The sequence below is a fragment of the Phycodurus eques genome, chromosome 5, assembly GCF_024500275.1.
Source record: "Phycodurus eques isolate BA_2022a chromosome 5, UOR_Pequ_1.1, whole genome shotgun sequence".
In the NCBI taxonomy this organism is placed as follows: Eukaryota; Metazoa; Chordata; class Actinopteri; order Syngnathiformes; family Syngnathidae; genus Phycodurus; species Phycodurus eques.
Genome location: NC_084529.1, coordinates 16,463,732 through 16,487,282, shown reverse-complemented (window position 1 = coordinate 16,487,282; position 23,551 = coordinate 16,463,732). Strand labels below are relative to the sequence as shown.

Sequence of the window (23,551 nt, the reverse complement as noted above, 5' to 3'; positions counted from 1 at the left end):
AATTACCTGTATTCACTGACAATGGACTCCTCATACACCAATGTATGCAGGACATACGTTATAACACAAAGAGCATCAACAAGGAATATTGCGTGATGGTATTTACTGCCAGAGAAAAAAATCCTCTGCCCGGTGTGCTTGCCGCTGGGATAGTCAGGTAAATTTTGCACAACTTGGCCAAACCGGAAGCCTGTCTTTGTTCTTGGGCCACCACAGCAGCAGGTTCTGCATGGTGGGAATTTACAATGTTTGCTAATAATCACGGGCCGCTTCATCGGAGGAGGAGTAATTCCTCGCTTTCCTTCCATTTTGATAGTGGGCGCAGAGAAGTTGTTCAAAATCCCGCACTTTCGTCTTTATTGGTTCTCCCTGACTATTACTGAAAATTACTAAATAATAATTTAATTCAGTGCACTCATAATTTAAACACATGATTAGCGACTAGTTGACGTTAAGCTCTAACCGTCATTGTAGAGTTGTAAAGTGGACAATTTGACTGTCTGTACAAACAACCTCTACCCTCCAGTACTCTTTACTTAACAGGAAGCGACACACGTTTATATAGCATTATTGTATCGTATATGTAATGGATATTTCAATCCACCTTTACAACCGCAGGCTTTATGGAGGGGAAAATGGATCAGGCGGGGGTGACGGTGCAGTTAGTGAAAGGACTAACATGGAGTACATTAACCCATGATTGATCACCGTGACTTGAGGAGAACATAAATCTGGAATGCAACTTTGGACATGGTTGAATTCAGTGACAACATTTGGAGATGCTGTCTGTGTTAGGAGTAGCTCAATCGTTCCCAAGTAAATTCATCCCGGATGCATGACATATAGATGTTACCAAAATTTGTTTCCAAATTATTTGGCTTCCATTGGTTGCACAACTTCAAGAATGTTTTCAAATCCCCACAGATTTATGAATTTGGGTTTACATATCAGGTTCTCAGAGAATGATGGCAGTGGGGGAGTCCATACCTGAGGGCTTAGGGTTAGCACAGCGCCCTGGCTTTTTACATTTCAGAGACTGTCTAAATTCTCCAACTGTTAAGCCACGGGAAACCAACTAAATAAAAGCAATACCAACAGGAGGTAAACATAGGCATACTTAGCACAGCAGATTGTTTTTGTGTATTGACAGCAAAGGCCCAACATTGAAAATTGATCATTTCATAGCTGTAGTAATTATTTCATGTTGTTGCTGTACAGTAACTGTGACTAATTTGGTTACCCGAATACTCGTGCTTGCCGACATATTTGGTAACTGAACAATATACAGTAGTGCTGTAAAAACTAGAAAATGTGCTCATGGTGCAAGATTTGCTCCTCACAAAGCATCTTTGGTTTTAGCTTGTTTGTCATCATTCCGTTGAATTCTCGCACACTTCAGAGTTGAGCACGTTCTCCATTTGCATTACACAAAAGACAATGTGATTATTGTATGGTTACAGGTTGTTCAGAGATGAGGGATTTCATCGTCAGTTAGACAAGTTGAGCTTTCCGCTGTGAAAGCAAATGTCGCCTTGGCAGAACCTCCGATTACACAGCAAAACGTGAGCTGCAGACCATACTTAATATGCCCTAATAGGAGCTGTGGTTAGGAGTTATACCGCAAATACTGCAGTTTGGGCTGTGGACTATATTCCTATGTTAAATATTCCGCCTAGTTTTCCACTGCAAGCGCATTGAGTTCTGTTTGCATGCTCTGAAGGGTGTGACCCTCACCATGCAGGCAGCTTGATCATTGGCTCCTAGTGGTGGCATTACCTGGGCAATCCAGTTGCGCTTGGCACTGCCTCCTAGGTATTTGCCAGCTGTGTTCCTTGGCCCAGCTGTAAGATTTCTCACGTCAAGGCTTTTGATGTAGGACAGTGCCCATGAATCTTCTTCTTTTCCTTTCGGCTTGTCCCGTTAGGGGTCGCCACAGCGTGTCATCCTTTTCCATGTAAGCCTATCTCCTGCATCCTCCTCTCGAACACAAACTGCCATCATGTCTTCCCTCACGACATCCATCAACCTTCTCTTTGGTCTTCCTCTAGCTCTCTTGCCTGGCAGCTCCATCTTCATCATCCTTCTACCAATATACTCACTATTTCTCCTCTGGACGTGCCCAAACCATCGAAGTCTGCTCTCTCTAACTTTGTCTCCAAAACAATGAACCTTGGCTGTCCCTCTGATGAGCTAATTTCTAATTTTATCCAACCTGGTCACTCCGAGAGCGAACCTCAACATCTTCATTTCCGCCACCTCCAGCTCTGCTTCCTGTTGTCTCTTCAGTGCCACTGTCTCTAATCCATACATCATGGCTGACCTCACCATGTTTTATAAATGTTGCCCTTCACCCGAGCAGAGACTCTTCTGTCACATAACACAACTGACACCTTCCTCCACCCATTCCAACCTGCTTGGACCAGTTTCTTCACTTCCTGACCACACTCACCATTGCTCTGGACGGTTGACCCCAAGTATTTAAAGTCCTCCACCCTTGCTATCTCTTCTCCCTGTAGCCTCACTCTTCCCCCACCACCCCTCGCATTCATGCACATATATTCTGTCTTACTTCAGCTAATCTTCATTCCTCTTCTTTCCAGTGCATGCCTTCATCTTTCTAACTGTTCCTCCAGCTGCTCCCTGCTTTCACTGCAGATCACAATGTCATCTGCAAACATCATGGTCCACGGGCATTTCAGTCTAACCTCATCTGTCAGCCTATCCATCACCACTGCAAAAAGGAAGGGGCTCAGGGCTGATCCCTGATGCAGTCCCACGTCCACCTTAAATTCTTCTGTCACACCTACAGCACACCTCACCGCTGTTCTGCTGCCCTCGTACATGTCCTGTATTATTCTAACATACTTCTCTGCCACTCCAGACTTCCGCATGCAGTACCACAGTTCCTCTCTGGGTACTCTGTCATAGGCTTTCTCTCGATCTACAAAGACACAACGTAGCTCCTTCTGACCTTCTCTGTACTTTTCCAACAACATCCTCAAGGCAAATAATGCATCTGTGATACTCTTTCTAGGCATGAAACCATACTGCTGCTCGCAAATACTCACTTCTGTCCTGAGTCTAGCCTCAGCTACTCGTTCCCATAACTTCATTGTGTGGCTCATCAACTTTATTCCTCTATAGTTCCCACAGCTCTGCCCATCACCCTTGTTTTTAAAAAGGGGCACCAGCACACTTTTCCTCCATTCCTCAGGCATCTTCTCACGCACTAGAATTCTATTGAACAAGCTGGTCAAAAACTCCACAGCCACCTCTCCTAAATGCTTCCATACCTCCACAGGAATGTCATCAGGACCAACTGCCTTTCCATTTTTGATCCTCTTTAATGCCTTTCTAACTTCCCCCTTACTAATCATTGCCACTTCCTGGTCCACCACATTTGCCTCTTCTACTCTCCCTTCTCTTTCATTTTCCTCATTCATGAACTCCTCAAAGTATTCTTTCCATCTAGCTAGCACACTGCTGGCACCAGTCAACATATTTCCATCTCTATCCTTAATCACCCTAACCTGTTGCACATCCTTCCCATCTCTATCCCTCTGTCTGGCCAGCCTGTATAGATCCTTTTTCTCCTTCTTTAGTGTCCAACCTGCCATACATGTCATCATATGCCTCTTGTTTGGCCTTTGCCACCTCTACCTTTGCCCTGTGTCGCATCTCAATGTATTCCTTTCGCCTCTCCTCGGTCCTCTCAGTGTCCCACTTCTTCTTAGCTAACCTTTTTCCTTGTATGATTTCCTGTACTGTGAGGTTCCACCACCTAAGTCTCCTTCTCTCCTTTGCTGCCAGACGATACACCAAGTAGTCTCCTGCCTGCCTCTCTGATCACCTTGGCTGCAGTGGTCCAGTCTTCTGGAAGCTCCTCCCGTCCACCGACAGCCTGTCTCACCTCTTCCCGAAAAGCTGCACAACACTCGTCCTGTCTCAGCTTCCACCACATGGTTCTCTTCTCTGCCTTTGTCTTCCTAATCTTCCTCCCCACCACCAGAGTCATCTTACACACCACCATCCTATGCTGTCTTGCCACACTCTCCCCTACCACTACCTTACAGTAGGTAACCTCCTTCAGATTACATCATCTGCACAAGATGCAATCCACCTGCATGCTTCTTCCTCCGCTCTTGTAGGTCACCCTATGTTCGTGCCTCTTCTGGAAAAAAGCGTTCACTCCAGCCATTTGCATCCTTGTTGAAAAGTCTACCACCATCTGTCCCTCCAAGTTCCTTTCCTGGATGCCGTACTTACCCATCACTTCTTCATCACCCCTATTACCTTCACCAACATGTCCATTACAATCTACACCAATTACGACTCTCTCTCTGTCTGGGATGCTCAGAACTACTTTGTCTAGCTCCTTCCAGAATTTCTCTTTCACCTCGAGGTCACATCCTACCTGTGGGGCATAGCCACTAATCACATTACACATAACACCCTCAATTTCAAGTTTCAGCCTCATCACTCGATCTGATACTCTTTTGACCTCCAAGACATTCTTAGCCAAATCTTCTTTTAAAATAACCCCGATTCCATTTCTCTTCCCATCTCCACCATGGTAAAATAATGTAAACCCTGCCCTTAAACTTCTACCCTTACTGCCTTTCCACCTTGTGTCCTGGACACACAATATATCAACCTTTCTCCTAATCATCATGTCAACCAACTCCCGAGATTTTTCTGTCATAGTCCCAACATTCAAAGGCCCCAGATTCAGTTCTACGCTCTGTGCTTTCCTCTTCTCTTTCTGCCGAAGAACCCGCTTTCCACTTCTTCTTTGAGTTCGACCCACAGTAGCTGAATTTCCAACGGCGCCCCGCAGGTTGACGGCGGCGGTGGCGGACGTTGTTAACCCGGGCCACGACCGATCCGGTATGGAATTCTTTGGATGAACGCTCATATTTGTTTGGCAAAGTTTTAAGCCGGATGCCCTTCCTGACGCAACCCTCTGCATTTATCCGGGCTTGGGACCGGCCTACAGTTTGCACTGACTTGACCCCCCCATAGGGCTGCATTTGAACAGTGCCCATGAATATGAGGAAAAAAACCAAAAAAAAAACACAGGTCTATGGCACAACTGACAAAACCGACATATTCAGTGCCACACCATGTTATACCGTAACCTGAAATGACAACTTCAAAAGGTATTCTGATGGTGTACTCACTTGTACAAAGGACAATAGCGTCTTTGCTATCTGTTAGTAGTCTATATTGGTGGACCGACCCAGACACCTCTTGGGTTATATTTGAGCGAACGTCATTGTTCTGGGACGTGTCCTTTTGTCAAATTTTCCAAGATATTATGTCAGAAAACAGCCAACTTTTGGTTTAGCAAATAGGTTCATGAGCCTGGCTTCTAATGCGAATAATCTTCCAGGTATTTCAGCTTGGAGTTCATTCAATATACATGGGTATTCATGACTCAGTGAATTATTATTGAATTAAACAAATGTAAAAGTGTCTCTATTCACGTTAGACAAAATCACATCAATTTTTGAGCCAAGTATAAGGATTTGGCATAATTAGTTGTTATTAGTAATTCATCGGCAAGAATTCAGTCAAGGAACTGATTTGTTGAGAAACTGATTTTTAGTCAATAGTCTCTTCAAGCTATTGAGCCAAACTTGAGTACAATACTTGGCTGCAATGAGCAGACGTGCTGTTGATTCAGTCTCAAGGAGAAACATGTCACATGTGGAAAATATGCGGAACACCAATTTGTCATCAAATCGGGACGCGAAGTAGTCGATCACGCAAACCCAGTTGTCTGAATACTTTTATGTATGAAAAACAAATAGGCCATGAACTATAAAACAAAACAGAAAAACAGAAAGTATAGTGATAACCAAGCCTAAGCCATATGACGTATTCTTACGCCACACCAGTCTTATCACTAACCTATACTAAACATATATGACAATGCAATGAAAAACAGTAAGTACAGCAGTAATTAGGGCCCGCTGTAAACTGAGTACCCCCTGTACAACACTGGAATTGAAACAGGAGTTGGGATAATTCAAGAGAGATTCTCACATACTTCCAAAAATATTTTAAAAAAAAACAGTTGATGAATCACCTGGTAATTTTAATGCTTAATCTATTAAGCATTAAACAAATGCAATCAAATGCACATCCCTACGAAGTAGTAGCAAGTATCTGATTTATGATCAATTATGCTTCATAACTGTAGGGAGAGCAAAAATAAACAAGACAAATAGTCTATAATACTAAACACTGAAATCACTGGCACAACATAGCCAAGCAGAGGGACTGTTGGAATGAAGTTCACAGTTTAAACATCTTGAAAGAAAGAAATCATGTTTTATGAGTGACTGTCTCTTCATGGTGGGTTTAAAATGCTCAAACCTCTCTTGCAGACATGCTGGAGTCCAACAACCTTGTAACGTTTGAAGGTCTGCTCAACAGTTCGTCTTACCACACCTTCCTACTGGACGAGGAGAAAGGAAGACTGGTGGTGGGAGCCAAAGACCACATTTTCTCTTTCAACCTCCTTAACATCAGCAAAGACATCATACAGGTAAAACAAACCCTTCAGGGTTGTGTCTGGCAGACTTCCTGCAATCAGTGGCTAATGTACATCGGGCTTCTTGTTTGGTTTCGACTGGCAAGTCTCATTAATATTACAAGGCAGCACTGTCGCACGCCATCACACGCTGTGCCAGGCACGTTAGCCGCTCTATGTTCACCTGGATGAATAATAGAATAAATTGAAACAAAGTGGAGAACAAATCGCAGTGTGACCCTTTCAACCTGCATATACTGTATACACACACGCATGTATGCACACAAAATGAATGGTTCTTATGGTCTGTTTGGTTTGTGTTTGCAGATCCCTTGGCCGGCGTCTCCCATCAGGAGAGATGAATGCAAGTGGGCCGGAAAAGATCTCTCGGTAATAAAACTTTTTGTTCAAGTTGGGACAAGAAATAGGCTTGATAATCGAATCAATGTATTGATTCCCCATTACCAAAATAACTTACATTTACTTGTAGTTAATTTTTTTCAAATGGCCATAACTATCCTCTTTGAACACAGTTGTCTTCTTATGCAAAGAATAGGAAATAACTTTTTCCACATTTTTTGACAGCGCATAATAATACCATTCATATTTTCAGCTATCATGCGCAGAACACACTGGCTCACTTGCCTCAGGTCTGATCGCAATCTCAGCACCAACTCGGAGACCAGCATTTGACCTTAATCACCACTAAAGCTTCCAGGATTTCCATTTAAAAGAGTGAAACCTAGTGGATCGCCATTACTCCAGTGAAATCTACTGAGATGATACCAAGCATGAACAATATGTAGAGTCATATTTTGAAGGATCATCCACACTACGGTGCATCATTGTGCTGCAAAACCATTTATTTGCAGTTAAATGTATTTATTAGAGTCCAAAGACCATAACCCACAACTCGATTCAGTATTGACTGAATCTGCAGTGGTTACACTGGGATTATTGACTTCAGTTATAGGAGAAAAAACTGAAGTGATCCTTACCCTTACTCAATCATGTTAGAAACATCATTGCAAGTCTGTCTTGTCATGAGTCAGACACTATAATCATATGGGTGGGACTATTGACAACAAACACACTGTTCCAGTAGTTAAGTCTCTGTGTCTCGCTTTATCTGTAGCATACTCGAGGCTCCACGTTAGAACAGGAGGATGTTATGCCTTAGGCCATGCCACTGTTTGTGCCTGAGCTCACACTTTGGAGATTGGCCAGGACAAGACCTTTGTATGAAGGATTTGAAGGACCATAAACTCCTTTGTGTGGTATCAGTAAACATGGCACAGATGAATAGAGTGGCCCGGAGGGTGTTTTAACCTTCGTAGAGGAAGAAGAACAGGGTGAGAATTTTAGAAGGATGAGAGTCTCTGGGATGTACTCAAAGCTACATAGTAGGGAGAAAGAAAATGCATACAAAAACGGTGACTTTATGTACCCAAGAGTGGAAAGATTCAGAAAATGTGATATATCGTACTATTAAAGTGGGGTACACGCATACCGATAATCGGGCCAAATTTGTTTCCCTTTTGCAACCAAAATCAAATCAAAGATTGGAGGTCCTGATGCGGAACGCCACGTGATCAAACTGGAAAACAAGTTTGGCTTACTTCTTGTGTGCGCAAGTGATAACAACGGGTTGATGACAATACAGCAAACTGCTGCCATGAAATAAAGTTATCGTTAGCTTGCACTATTATAACGTTAAAGGAGAATAACACGTCGTCCATCTAATTCTATCAGCTAAGATGACCTGTTTGTTGTTGGCTATCTACAGACAAACAAGATTCTGAATATTTACTACCTTTAGGTCACAGTATCTTTCGTCGTAGTCACATACATAAGATGAAGCATACAGCTTGAAACGTTTGTCCATTTTTGTGGCAGGAGTTTTAGATGTCGCCCGGCAAATCTGATGGACTGGGATATGGTCATCTTCATTAGCTCTTGAAGATATCTTGTAGAAAACAAAGACATTGACGGTGCTTTGTTCCAGCTTAGACTTGTTGCCAAACACAAATAGGAGCAATAGGTTGTGTTGAATGTTTGTGTAATGTGTCTTATAAATCAACATCATAAAAATGGCAAGGGGAAGCGTTTGAAACCACAATGTAGTTACCAGATAAGCTAACAGTTAGCCTCAATTCTTCTTATTCTTTTTCTTTGTATTTTTTGGCCATGCTTCCTCTCACAAGTCCGTCTTCTTTGTTTTCTCGTCTGTGTGGGATCTCTCAACCATTGTATTTAATTTATTTAAATTGGCAAAAAAAAATTGAAATCAGTACGTCTGTACGGCGCTTTAGATGAATGTTTAAACTTTTAAGACACTGCATTACTTGCAGAAATTTACGTCATAAATCCTTGTGTGTGACAGCTGCAAAAGTCAGTGGCCGTCTGCGTATGACCCATTTAAGACAGATGAGCTTAGTTATGCATAATTTGTGACACTTTTTTTTTTTTGCTGCCCTTTTTAATATGTGATGACACAGTTAGTTTCATTTTAGGTCAGGTCTGCCTGCCATGTGCTGCATGAGCGCACAAGGAAATAAATATGCCATATGGCAGCGGCACAGTGGAAATAAACACATATGATGTTACATGCAAGCAGCGTTATAAATAATAAAATGGCTGTCTGCAAAATTAAGGGTTGTAAGTAATGAGACCTCTGTTAGATACACACTGATATGAGTGTGTGCAGATCTTTTTCAACATCGGTCAATTATGGTCTGTTTTAAATATCATCCAAGATGGCGCCTACCCATGTGGACGCCTCGGTTACACGCTCTGTAGTATTGTTTATGTTTTTGTGTTTTTCGTTCGTCTTTGGAGACATTACGCGACTCGCTTACACAAGGGGAGAGTTGCTAAACATCTATCCGTATACTCCGGACTGTCTTTCACCAACCTTCGCAAATCCGGTCAGATGAAGATGTGTGTGTACCAACAAAGACATTTCGCACATTCAATAACAAGCCGTGGTTCACTGCCAAGCTTAAGAAACTTTGCCATGCTAAGGCGGACGCATATCGAAGCAGGGGATAGGGCTCTGTATCATCACACTAGAAACCAGCTGACTAAAGAAATGAACTTTGCAAAGAGAAACTATGCAGCAAAGTTGGGAAAACAGTTTAGCGCTAACGACTAAATCAGTCTGGAATGCATTACAATCGCTAACCAATTACTAGAAACGACCCCCCAAGAAGAAAACAATAGTAGACTAGCCGACGACTTGAACACCTTCTACTACAGATTTGAAAAGGACACTTTCACACCCCACACCCACACAGCCGTAACACAGATCACAATCACACCTCTGACTTCTGCGTTGACCATCCACGAACAGGATGTGAGACGCATCTTCAAACAACAAAAGATTAACAAAGCGGCAGCCCCAGACCTTGTGTCCCCATCCTGCCTCAAAGTCTGCGCGGACCAGCTTGCTCCAGTCTTCACACAGGTCTTCAATGGATCTCTGGAATAGTGCGAAGTACCATCCTATTTCAAACGCTCCACCATCATCCCAGTCCCCAAGAAACCTGTAATCTCAGATCTGATTGACTACAGGCCTGTCGCCTTGACATCTGTGGTCATGAAGTCCTTTGAACGCCTCGTGCTGGACAAGAGCGTCACAGGTCCCCTGCTGGACCCCCTGCACTTTGCCTACCAAGCGAACAGGTCTGCGGATGATGCAGTCAACATGGGACTGCACTTCAACCTAGAACACCTTGACAGCGCGGGGACCTACGCAAGGATCCTGTTCGTGGACTTCAGCTCTGCGTTCAACACCATCATCCCTAAACTCCTTTCCTCCTAGCTTCTGCAGCTCAGCGTCTCGCCTGCCATCTGCCAGTGGATTTACAGCTTTCTGATGGGCAGGACACAGCAGGTGAGGCAGGGGGAGGCCACTTCATCCACACGAAGCATCAGCACTGGGGCACCCCAAGGTTGTATCCTCTCTCCGCTGCTCTTCTCTCTCAACACGAACGACTGCACCTCAACGAACCCGGCTTTCAAACTCCTGAAGACACCACTTTCATAGGCCTCATCAAAGAAGGTGACGAGTCTGCATATCGACAGGAAGTGGAGCGGCTGGAGCCGTGGTGCGGCCGACACAACCTGGAGCTGAACACGCTCAAGACTGTAGAGATGATTGTGGACTTCAGGAGGCATCCTTCGCCACAGCTGCCCCTCACGCTGTCCAGCCGCCTTGTGTCAACCGTCGAGACCTTTAAATTCCTGGGAATTACAGTCTCTCAGGACCTGAAGTGGGCGATCAACATCAACTCCGTCCTCCTCCTCCCGGCCTGCCACAGGAGCTGTTGAGGCAGTTCTACTCAGCGGTCATTGAATCAGTCCTGTGTTCTTCCATCATAGTATAGTTTGGTGCTGCTACAAAAAAGGACAAACTCTGACTGCAACGGACAATTAAAACTGCTGAAAAGATTGTCGGTACCCCCCCTACCCACCCTTGAGGACTTGCACGCTGCCAGAACTAAAACAAGAGCATGCAAAATCCTCTTGGACCCTCCACATCCTGGTCACCAGCTCTTCCAGCGCCTTCCCTCAGGTAGGCGCTAGCGAACAATGCAAACTAAAACTAGCAGACATTCCAACAGCTTCTTCCCTCTTGCCATCAACCTCTCAAACAGCTAACTTACAATACCATTGCAACATGCTGGGAATTTTTTGTCTTGAGTTTGTTGTCACATTTCTGTCGGGCCAATTATACATTACTTGTGCACTGACTGTGGTAGTCTCACCACGCTAAACTATTTGCATATCTGTTGTTGACCAATACTGGGCATTCATGCCAGAGTAGCATCTGCACCACTCGCACACTGACTGAGGAGTATCTGCAGCATTTCCACAATCGACATTGTCCCAGGTTATCACACTACTAGTCACCTTAAACTGCATACATTCCTTGAACTCTCGGCGCCCTTTGCACAATGGTCATTGAACCGGAATATTGCTATATTAGTCATTCAAACTGCTCTAAGTGCTAGAGGACTGCATCTTTTTGCACAATTGTAAAAAAAAAAATACAAAATTAAAATGTGTACCGGTTTTACCATATTACTAGCAACCTTTTATTGACTGCTTTTCTCAATGTCTTTATGTCTCAAAAGTATTCTCTGTCAATTGACTGTCTGTTGTCGTACTAGAGCGGCTCCAACTACCGGAGACAAATTCCTTGTGTGGTTTTTGGACATACTTGGAAAAATTTATTCTGATTCGTGAAATTTATTCTAATTGCATAAGACGTTACGCTAAGAGATCAACCGTGATGTTCTGTGAAAGTGGGAACCATATTTGTGTGCAATTGTAGAGGTGGACTGAGGAGCAGAATGTCAATCTGGTTTAAGAGCTACATGCACAATTAAAACTGAGCATAGTGCACGCTTTGTGGGATTACACGAGATTATAGTTCTGTGTGATCTCAGATCGCTGATTGGATTTGCTTTTATTGTCTGGCCATCCCACAGATCAACAGTAACACATCTGCATGAGCCCCGGAAAAGTCTGAAATGATCGCTTATTTTTGTCTTTATCCCTCAGAGAGAGTGCGCAAACTTTGTCAAGGTGCTGCAACCTTTCAACCAGACTCACCTCTATGTGTGTGGAACAGGAGCATTCCACCCAGTGTGTTCCTACCTTGAGGTGGGAAAGAAATTAGAGGTACATCTTTGATATTGCATAGCTTCTAAAATATCAACAAATGTTACAAAAGGTGCAAGAGGACCTGTATCTTTTCGTAATTTACATGACTCGTGGAACTTGTGGGTATGTATTTGAGGTAGGAACAAAGAAACAAAAACACACAGCAAAGAACAATACAGATAGATACATAAAAATATATACCAATTTATGTCAAGTGATAAAGATAAATTGGTAGAACCAAAGGATACAAGCTTTGCAACAAACATGGATGCACAGCAATGAAGAAGGCAAATTTGGTAGAAATAAAACAAAATTATCCTTCCTACCAAATTCCATGTTGCCAAGTGAAACCGGCTTCAGGGTTGAGTCAATTTTGGAGTTACCAAAATGTAAACTTTCAGGAGGATTTACACAACTGCAGAATTTTGTGACGTATGGAATAGCACACACAATGGAAATGTTTTAATCTTAGAATTGAAAATGAAGGGGGGAGACAATTCAAGAGGGGCACAGGAGTCAATGACAGGAGTCAATGAACTGTATATCTCTCGAGCAAGGTGCAATTTATAATAACGTACCTCATCTGACCGGGGGTGAGAAAAGTTGGAAAGGTCCACTCCAGTGACAACCCCACAATCAATGTAGCAGTCATTTAATTAACATTTTAATCCCCAATGACTGTAGACGGTGACTTTGTGTTTTCTTCACTCAGGACAGCGTTTTCCGACTTCTGCCTCACATTGAAAATGGCAGAGGAAAAAGTCCCTACGATCCGAAACTGCTCACCGCATCCATGCTGATCGGTGAGTCCCAGGCAAGCCGGGAAAATCCTTGAGCAGGTTTGACTCCCATAAAAAAACCTGAGTCCTGAATACACCCCCTGCCTTTCTCCTTCATTGATGCTAAAAATGAAGGGTACAGGGCTAGTCTGTCATTCACACCAAGGGGATATGCTTTGTAGTTGCTATTTACACACTGGGAGCTCCTCATTGACAAGACTAAACCACTTCAATCTGGATACCTCCTTTTTAGAGGTAGTTGTGTGAGTGCCGTAGATGACACAGCTATTGTGTTGCGATAAGTGGTTAGTATTTGGTGAACAAAGTGCCAGACAGTCATCTGTCACCAATTATTGCCTGTCACTTTCTGTGACATCACACCATTTAACCTGACAGATGGCTGCTTTCCAGCTTGTCACTCCTCATCGCTACTTTTCTGTCTATACTCTTCCCACCTTACTATGGACACCCCCATTATTATGGACTCGGTTCTCGTCCCACCCATCCTTCCTTCGCTCTTCCTTTTAATATCGCGTTCACGCTAATGTTTTTTTTTATCTGTTATTTTCTTATCTCAGGAAAAGTAATTGTCAGTGGGAAAAACATACCGTTTAGTGTTTCTCCAAAAAGAGTCCATTGTGCTTACACTCACTTGTTTTCCTGGGCACTCAGATGGGGAATTGTATGCGGGTACATCGGCTGACTTCATGGGACGTGACTTTGCCATCTTCCGGACCCTTGGAAAGCATCACCCAATCAGGACAGAGCAGCATGATTCCCGCTGGCTCAATGGTGAGCTAACAGTTCCCTTTTGAAGTAATTTGTGTACTATCATGCTGGAATGTGTATCCTTGCTTCATAAAGCTGCTCCGACAATCATGGGGAACAAAAGTTCTGACCACATTTTTTAAGTAATACACATTTGACATGGCTGTGTTTACACTGACGGAGCACAAACTCAAAGTAGAGACGTCAAAATTGCATGTAAATAATTGAACAACGGGTATTGAAAACACCAAACTTCCTGATAATAATAGATAATCATATATTATAATTATGTGTGTAGTTTGGTACATGCCTTTGCTTAATGTGCATCTATCTATGTGTGGGGTAGATCCCAGGTTCGTAGGTGTTCACCTGATTCCAGAGAGCGACAACCCCGAGGACGATAAAATCTACCTGTTCTTCAGAGAGAACGCCATCGATGGAGAACACGCTGGGAAAGCCACACACGCTCGAATCGGCCAGCTCTGCAAAGTACGAACAATAGTTGTCTCTCCAACCTAGTCACACGAACTACATTTTGTGAAGGGGCCTCCTTATTTGGGACACACACACACACTTGACTGGTGTCTGAGAGGCTTGTATAATAGTTGCTGTCAGAGGTAGTTATCCATGGTTATTTTTGGATGCTTGTGGAGAGTGTCCTTTGTTGTGCAAAGCAACATCGTCCCATATGACAGAAATATGGGAAAAATACTAAATGCTGAAGCTGAGAGGAAAAGACTCTCCCCACTGTGATCACAGTAGCACTGACTGGTCCACAAACAACATCTAGAACTCGGGGATGCTCCATCACTAGTCTTGAGATTTTAAATAATGCTCTTAATTGCTCAGAATGACCTCGGGGGACATAGGAGTCTGGTGAATAAGTGGACCACCTTCTTAAAAGCTCGCCTTGTCTGCTCTGTGCCGGGAAGTAACGGCATTGACACACATTTTGATGAACTACGTGAGTTACCGTTGCATACATTGCACGATTCAGTGCAGTAATTGTAAATGTCTTTATTTGTTCCTCTCTTTCTGGCTTTCAGAGAATGTTTTTCTTATTAGCACCAAGGATCCCAAGAGCCCAATCATCTATGCGGTGTTCACCACATCCAGGTACTGTGGCTGACTGTGAAATAATTGCGTTGTACTAACCTATTTCACAGTTGAACGTTTTCTTTCCATACCATTAGCAACATCTTTAAAGGTTCAGCCGTGTGCATGTACAGCATGACTGACATCCGCAGAGTCTTTCTGGGGCCTTATGCTCATAGAGACGGACCCAACTATCAGTGGGTGCCCTTCCAGGGACGAGTTCCTTACCCACGGCCCGGGACAGTGAGTGTATTACTCTGAAAGAAATCCTTTCAATTTCTATGAATGGGATGATTGTGATAATGATTCACTTACCCCGCAGTGTCCGAGCAAGACGTTCGGAGGATTCGACACAACCAAGGACCTTCCCGATGAAGTAGTAGTCTTTGCCCGAAGCCACCCGGCCATGTTCAATCCTGTCTACCCGATCAACAACAGACCGATCATAGTTAGGACCGACGTGGACTATCAGTTCACGCAGATAGTGGTGGATAAAGTAGAAGCAGAAGATGGCCAGTATGATGTCATGTTCATAGGCACAGGTATGATAACTCACTGCAAGAGTTCAGAATTAAGCTTATTGTAAAGCCGGACATACTGAGTATTGTATACTGTCGTTATTGACCAGATATAGGAACGATTCTGAAAGTGGTATCCATCCCAAGAGGCTCGTGGCATGACCTGGAGGAAGTGCTGCTGGAGGAAATGATGGTTTTCAGAGTAAGTTATTTTGTCCTCACATGTATTATCATTATCCTTGCAAGTGTTCTAAACATTACATATTGTGTGTTACAGAAGCCAACAGCCATCACATCTATGGAGCTTTCAACAAAGCAGGTATTTATAATAAACAGAAAAATAATAATGCCATTTGACATTTTAAAGACAACTGGTCTATCCAGTCGAGAAACAGCATGCGCCACAGAAAGAGATAAAGTCAGAGGCATTAATTCATATCATATGATTTTAATGACTTGTTTTCACTTAATAGCATATTCAGGAAACAACCTATTTTCTATGAGTAGTCAAAACATTTGATTGGGCCTTTTATTTCATGAAACAATGAGGTGTGATTATCTGCAATAAGCCCATCAGCAGATTTCATCCTCGGAGCTAAGCTGTTACAACATTAAGATACATTTTTTTTTGCTATTGACTGGAAACAGTCAGGAAAAATAAGGCAGTCTAGTCACTTCACCAATCAGTGTTTAGAACCTTGACACAGATCATCCATGTTTTGTTGTTCTGAAAAATAAGAAGACATTTATCCATCCATCCATTTTCTGAGCAGCTTGTCCTCACAAGGGTTGCGGGAGTGCTGGAGCCTATCCCAGCTATCAACGAGCAGGAGGAACTGGTTGCCAGCCAATCGCAGAGAAGACCTCTATATAATGTCTATTGTTCTATCTGTGCAGCAACAACTGTACCTGGGCTCAGACATGGGTGTGTCTCAGATGCCTTTGCATCGCTGTGAGATTTACGGAAAAGCCTGCGCCGAGTGCTGCCTTGCGAGGGACCCCTACTGTGCATGGGATGGGACCGAGTGCTCCAGATATTTCCCCATGGCTAAGAGGTACAGGACATGTATTTTACTGTCATATACAACCCCAATTCCAATGAAGTTGGGACGTTGTGTTAAACATACATAAAAACAGAATACAATGATTTGCAAATCATGTTCAACCTATATTTAATTGAACACACAACAAAGAAAATATATTTAATGTTCAAACTGATCAACCTTATTGTTTTTAGTAAATAATCATTAACTTGGAATTTTATGGCTGCAACACATTCCAAAAAAGCTGGGACAGGTGGCGAAAAAAGACTGATAAAGTTGAGGAATGCTCATCAAACACCTGTTTGGAACATCCCACAGGTGAACAGGCTAATTGGGAACAGGTGGGTGCCATGATTGGGTATAAAAGGAGCTTCTTGAATTGCTCAGTCATTCACAAGCAAAGATGGGGCGAGGTTCACTTCTTTGTGAACAAGTGCGTGAGAAAATAGTTTAGTTTAACAGTTTAAGGACAATGTTCCTCAACGTACAATTGCAAGGAATTTAGGAATTTCCTCATCTACGGTCCATATCATCATCAAAAGTCTCAGAGAATCTGGAGAAATCACTGCATGTAAGCGGTAAGGCCGAAAACCAACATTGAATGCCCCTGACCTTCGATCACTCAGGCGGCACTGCATCAAAAACCGACATCAATGTGTAAAGGATATCACCACATGGGCTCAGGAACACTTCAGAAAACCAATGTCAGTAAATACAATTCAGCGCTACATCCGTGAGTGCAACTTGAAACTCCATTTATCAACAACATCCAGAAACGCCGCGGGCTTCTCTGGGCCCAAGGTCATCTAAAGATGGACTGATGCAAAGTGGAAAAGTGGTCTGTGGTCCGACGAGTCCACATTTCAAATAGTTTTTGGAAATTGTGGACGTCGTGTCCTCTGGGTCAAAGAGGAAAAGAACCATCCGGACTGTTATGGACGCAAAGTTCAAAAGCCAGCATCTGTGATGGTATGGGGCCGTGTTAGTGCCAATGGCATGGGTAACTTACACATCTGTGAAGGGACCATTAATGCTGAAAGGTACATACAGGTTTTGGAGAAACATATGCTGCCATCCAAGCAACGTCTTTTTCATGGACGCCCCTGTTTATTTCAGCAAGACAATGCTAAACCACATTCTGCACGTGTTACAACAGTGTGGCTTCATAGTAAAAAAGTGCGGGTACGAGACTGGCCTGCCTGCAGTCCAGACCTGTCTCCCATTGAAAATGTGTGGCGCATTATGAAGCATAAAATACGACAACGGAGACCCCGGACTGTTGAATAGCTGAAGCTCTACATAAAGCAAGAATGGGAAAGAATTCCACCTACAAAGCTTCAACAATTAGTGTCCTTAGTTCCCAAACGTTTATTTCTGTTAAAAGAAAAGGTGATGAAATACAGTGGTAAACATGACCTTGTCCCATCTTTTTTAGAACATGTAGCAGCCATAGAATTCTAAGTTCATGATTATTTGCTAAAAACATAAAGTTTATCAGTTTGAACATTAAATATCTTGTCTTTGTAGTGTATTCAATTAAATATAGGTTGAACATGATTTGCAAATCATTGTATTCTGTTTTTATTCATGTTTAACATGTCCCAACTTCATTGGAATTGGGGTTGTAAGAGATCGGGGTTGGGGGGGTTAGTGAATGTTCCAAAGGGGCCCACATGAGAAACTGGAACGGTCATTGAAAAATCATTTCAACAATGTGTGTAATTTTTTTCTACCCTTTTTAAAATGTGCTGGCATTTTGAGCACAGCCAGCTTCCAAATAATAAATCATAATATGGCTCGAGGTGGCACGGTGGACGACTGGTTAGCACATTTGCCTCACAGTTCTGAAGACCGGGCTTCAAATCCCAGCCCCGCCTGTGTGGAGTTTGCATGTTCTCCCTGTGCCTGCGTGGGTTTTCTCCGGGTACTCCGGTTTCCTCCCACATCCCAAAAAAACATTTGTGGTAGGTTGATTGAAGACAATAAAATTGCCCGTAGGTATGAATGTGAGTGCGAATGGTTGTTTGTTTATATGTGCCCTGCAATTGGCTGGCGACCAGTTCAGGGTGTACCCCGCCTCTCGCCCGGAAATAGCTGGGATAGGCTCCAGCACGCCTGCGACTCTAGAATCACCTTTTAGTGAGGATAAGCGGAACGGAAGATGAATGAATATAGCTCGATCGACAGACTGACAAAGTGCTTAAATATAATATGCCTGACAGTGATACAATGATGAATTACAATACACCCAATATGTACAGTATATGAAACTGTTGATGTGCGCATTATGAGGCCAAATCCCTCTGGCCCTCTTCCCTCCACTGTGCAAGAAATAAGAATGCTGCTAACACAAGGACCATCGTTGGCATTGTTGGTAGTATCTGTTTTTGACAAACAATCGCTGGGGGAGGGGCTGGGGGGGGGGGGGGGTGTTGGGTTCGTAAAAGTCACTAAATACAGCAAAAATGTCGCCAAGTTGGCAGACAAGTCGTAGCTGCTGCGCACTTGTACAGTCCACTCATGTGCACATCAGAATAAAAGTTATAGTTTATATTTTATTTTGACTTCTTAAACACTGCGAGTGCCAGTCAGAGACTCTGGCTATACCTTGCCCAGGTCTCTACTACATCCTGTGCCAAGGTATGCATGGAGTTTAATTTTAATGCGAACAGAGTTGCTATTATTTTTGCTGATAACTACCAGATGGAAGGTTTATTTTGCCAAGAAGCAAACACATTTGAGCAGTTATCTTTTTATCAGGCTGAAGAATTTAATGAGAAAGATTCAATTAGAGATGTAGTCATGAAAATTCCAAAATGATCACGCTGTCGGTATTTTCATGATATTGCTAAAATAGACTGACACACGAACCGAAAGCATTGAACAATTTCAGCAAGACCACTCAAAATGTACTTAAAATGACTACGACAACAGTGATGCATTTAACTTAAGGCAAAATTTTGGGTGGTGATCATAGAAATGAGTCAAATGATTATCCTTAAGCTATAAACAATTTCATGCCAAAATTCAATATTCACGTTACAGTGCAAGTTGTGTTCAAATTGTTGGAAAGTTGCAATATAGCCTGTTGTTCTGAACATATGAATATTTGGGGTCAGTATGAATAGGACAAGAGATTCTCAGTGTTGCGAAAACTGTTTTACTCCCACGCAAAACTCCACGGGGCTTATTGATTTTAACACTCAACAGTAACTTTATGTTGAAAAATCAGTCTTCATTACCAACAAAGCGAAGTCAAACGGCAACCTCGGGATTCATGATCTACACAAGTGTAAAGGTCAATGCTGACTGCCCTTTCTGTTTTCACAGGAGAACCAGGAGACAAGATATCAGGAACGGAGACCCTCTCACGCAATGTTCAGATCTGCAGCAGAACGGTACAATGATGAGAATGATTAAGCTCTAATTAAATGTTGGTTTTATTTTGAATGATTGATCACATCCTTCTCTAAAAAAATCCAGCTGTAAACTGAAACAACCAAATGAGTCTGTAGTTCCACAATGTGCTTTTAATTTGAAATTTGATACAATTAAATGAGTGTGATGAAAGGAGTGACGCATGTGAGTGATGTTATCTTTTCGGTGGCATAGTCAGAGTCAGTATTTGCATATGCAGAACCTGGACGAAGGCCAGGTTGACACAAAGATAATCGGACTGTTTTTGTCCCATTTTTTGCTCCTTCCAGACCAAGGATGACAAACACCAGACTATCTTATGTTTTATAAGATTATCCTAAAATAATCCTGTTGTCTGAGGTGTGATAAGAATGAATTTGTACCAATAATAGGGTCAGAAACTGGTTTGGGCCAATGTTCAATATTTACGACCAACGATCTTCATGTGCGTGGAGAAAGTTAACATCTCCCGAGTCATGACTGTGAATTGTGACGTGAAACGGAATGTAGTCAATCAAGAAGCGACCTGACTGATGAACAAGGAAGCGGCCGTAAATAAAAACAAACATGTCATACCCGATTTCGTATTTTGTAAAAGTGGGTTCACCAGAAGGCAGTATTTTCCAAAGCTAGTCTTTTCATTGACATCACCATTCTGCAACACTCCCACCTTCGGCGACACTCGGGAAACAACAGCGCAACATATCCAGTAGTCTTGATCACAGCGCAACATATCCAGTAGTCTTTGAGCACACAAGAGTTCTGTCTTGGCGAACTACATTCAAGATTGGTGGTGTAACAGAATCTCTACGCTACAACTAAAATTGTTAAATGCCTGATTTTTTAAAATCTTTATGTTTGAGGTCTGTAACAGCTCTTTTAATATTTGAAAAATCCTTAAATGTACCAACTAAGGCATATAAAAAAGACATTTACATCGAAGGTGGCAGTAATACATATTTTTGCCAAAGGCTCCTTCAACATTAAAATTATATTCAAATAATATAAAGATGAGTGAGTATCGTCAATTTGGTAGAAATAGAAGTCACTCTCTGAAGGTTTGCAAGACAAACCAGTAAAAGTCCTAAAAGCATAACATACTAAATATACAGTGTGCGGATTAGTCTGGACTCATTAATGGTGGAATCTAAGAACTCTAAAACAAGTCACAAGCTATCTTTTTTTTTCTTTTTATAAATTACCTACTTTGGTTCCGGTGTCTATTCTATTCATTACTAATCTGAGAGTCCAGTGTATACTTGTAGAGATCAGCAGTCCTTTTGTTTTTGGATATTTGGAGAGTAAAAGTGTTATTAAATAGTCCATCTGAAAACTTGGCAATCTGTGATGACTGGGTAAAGACACACTAGCCTTTAACATTTTCCTATGTCAAGCCAACGTACCATTCAAATTATTTGGTAAAATAACCATATAACATTACAGTGCAGAGATTAGTTGACACGGCAACACGTGTTTCACATTGTGCAAAATTGGTCTATGGACTATGTTTCTAACATCAGCCAGAATGTCTTTATGCTTTTCAGCTCAAGTCAGTCCAGTGAGTTATGAGCTATGAAATGAGGTACAAACATGTGATACTTACGGCATACGCTCTGATTATTTGTTTTAGATGAACTCAGTGAGCAGAAAACCCTGGAGGACAAGAGCATCTACGGTGTGGAGAACAGCAGCACCTTCCTCGAGTGCAGCCCCAAATCGCAGCGAGCGCTGACTTATTGGCAGTTTCAGCACTCTCCTGACGAGCGCAAACAGGAGGTGGACACTTCCTCGACACATCTGAGTGACTCAATTCAATTTTTTATTTCAAGTGGCACAGACTGAAATGTGTCATGGCAGCATATATAGAAAGCAACATGCAAAGAATCAGATATCATCAGATCAGAATCAGGCTTCTTCTGAATGTGGATAAAAAACTTAGCGGATATCAGTCAATGTGAGTGCAGCGTAAATTCGCAGATCGGATATACACAGTCGATGCGAACTTGACGTCTTGACGTGGTGTATACTGCACGTCCCGGTTACCCTTTTCAAGGTATACCACGGTTTCTAAAAGTCACTGTTTCAAATGGGCTAAAACTTTTCATCATCGGTATTAGCTGTGTGTGTGTTTTTTTTTTTTTATTATTACTTTTGAGTCATCAATGCAGGCAAAGGGACAGCCCCTTCCGTTGTCAGTAAGCTCGACAAAAAGGTTTTGGGTACCGCTATCTGCTACCAGAATCTGAACAACAGCTAAAGCCTACAGAATTAAAAATGGTATAAATGTACTACTACATTATAGAAATAAGCAAAATAATTGCTGAGGACCAGTGAAATGATGTTGAGATTACCCTCACTTTAATGAATGGTGACGAGAATCATCCAATGATGACTAAACTTTACGTAAAGTTTAATAGTGTTGAGTTAAATTCATTCCGTGCCCATGCTTTTATCGCTAAACATATTTTCCATTACAATGAATGGAAATGCAATGAATATCTTCCAGTCCCCCCAAAATACATGTTTACAATTTGTTTTGAATGAAGAATGTAGCAGACAATTATAAAATGAAGTCCTAAAAATGTAATAGAAGAGAGTGTAAATATGAAAGTAAATGGAAGCAGACAATCAAAATAATCAGATACAGGCAATAAATTGGAATTTACCGTTTCAGGATCACATATTGCCATTGCTTATTTGAAAATCTTTTTTTCTCCAGATCAAATCAGAGGAACGTTTTATCCGCACAGAACAAGGTCTGTTGATCCGCACGCTCAATAAGAAGGATTCCGGCATCTATCTGTGCCAGGCAGTGGAGCACGGCTTCATGCAGACGCTTCTGAAGGTGACCTTGGAGGTGATTGACACCGAACACCTCGAGGATCTGCTCCACGGTGACGACGAGGCTGCCACCAACGCGTCGGTGCAGGACCTCCTGCCACCTCGAGAGACGGACAATCACAAGCTGTGGTACCGAGACTTCCTGTCTTTGGTCAATCACCCGACTTTGAACAGCGTGGACGAGTTCTGCGAGCAGGTCTGGAAGCGGGAGCGCAAGCACAAGAAGCAGAAAGCTCACCTGGTGCAGCACCAGCAGAAGGCGGTGCTGAATGTCCACAACCACATGAACAATCAAGGCCTGGCAGCCAAGTGGAAACATCTTCAAGAGAGGCAAAAGGGGCGCAACCGCAGGACCCACGAGCTGGAGCGGGCGCCCCGCAGTGTCTGACCCAGAAACCTTGTCTGAAAGCACACCCCCGATTCTCATTCTGTGTCCCTCATGGCTGTTCCCATTAACTGAGCTACAGACTCCTTCCGCAGTAACTGGCTTGAAAGCATATTTCTTCCGCCCCAAAATGCCAGCTGCTGTGTTCCATGCACGGGCGTAGCGGCGCTGAGGAGTGTTGTGTCACAGCAGACCGTCGGGGGCATGTTATCTCAGCTGGCCTCAGCTGCTTCGGGACACTTGTGTCAAATAGAGCAAGAAGTGAACACACAAACCACCTCGTGACACTCGGGGGGGGGGGGGGGGGGGGTTCGTGGGGTTGCGAGTCCAATGACAATTTACTGTCAACGACACGTACGCGACTGAACTGGTGGAGGTGACGTGGCTTCACAAAGGTGCAGATACAAGCACAAGGCGACTGCCCGAGCATTGCACGACACTGGGAAGCAACGCAACGTCACCACAAATATGTAGCTGAACACGTGTAAATACTGTAT

At 42.9% G+C, this 23,551-nt stretch overlaps 1 protein-coding gene across 1 annotated transcript in view; it reads left to right on the top strand.

The window, feature by feature from the left end:
• sema3ab (sema domain, immunoglobulin domain (Ig), short basic domain, secreted, (semaphorin) 3Ab) overlaps positions 1-23,330 on the top strand; it is a 29,486-nt gene extending 6,156 nt beyond the window's left edge. The window contains exons 2-17 of the mRNA XM_061676504.1: positions 6,393-6,553; positions 6,866-6,928; positions 12,107-12,226; positions 12,921-13,011; positions 13,660-13,779; positions 14,102-14,244; positions 14,605-14,719; positions 14,802-14,871; positions 14,949-15,093; positions 15,173-15,392; positions 15,479-15,570; positions 15,646-15,687; positions 16,266-16,423; positions 19,742-19,809; positions 21,459-21,604; positions 22,548-23,330. Coding sequence (XP_061532488.1) covers positions 6,393-6,553; positions 6,866-6,928; positions 12,107-12,226; positions 12,921-13,011; positions 13,660-13,779; positions 14,102-14,244; positions 14,605-14,719; positions 14,802-14,871; positions 14,949-15,093; positions 15,173-15,392; positions 15,479-15,570; positions 15,646-15,687; positions 16,266-16,423; positions 19,742-19,809; positions 21,459-21,604; positions 22,548-23,057 — 2,264 coding nt within the window. The 3' untranslated portion in view covers positions 23,058-23,330. The remainder of the gene's footprint in view (positions 1-6,392; positions 6,554-6,865; positions 6,929-12,106; positions 12,227-12,920; positions 13,012-13,659; positions 13,780-14,101; positions 14,245-14,604; positions 14,720-14,801; positions 14,872-14,948; positions 15,094-15,172; positions 15,393-15,478; positions 15,571-15,645; positions 15,688-16,265; positions 16,424-19,741; positions 19,810-21,458; positions 21,605-22,547) is intronic.
• Positions 23,331-23,551: the final 221 nt, after the last annotated feature.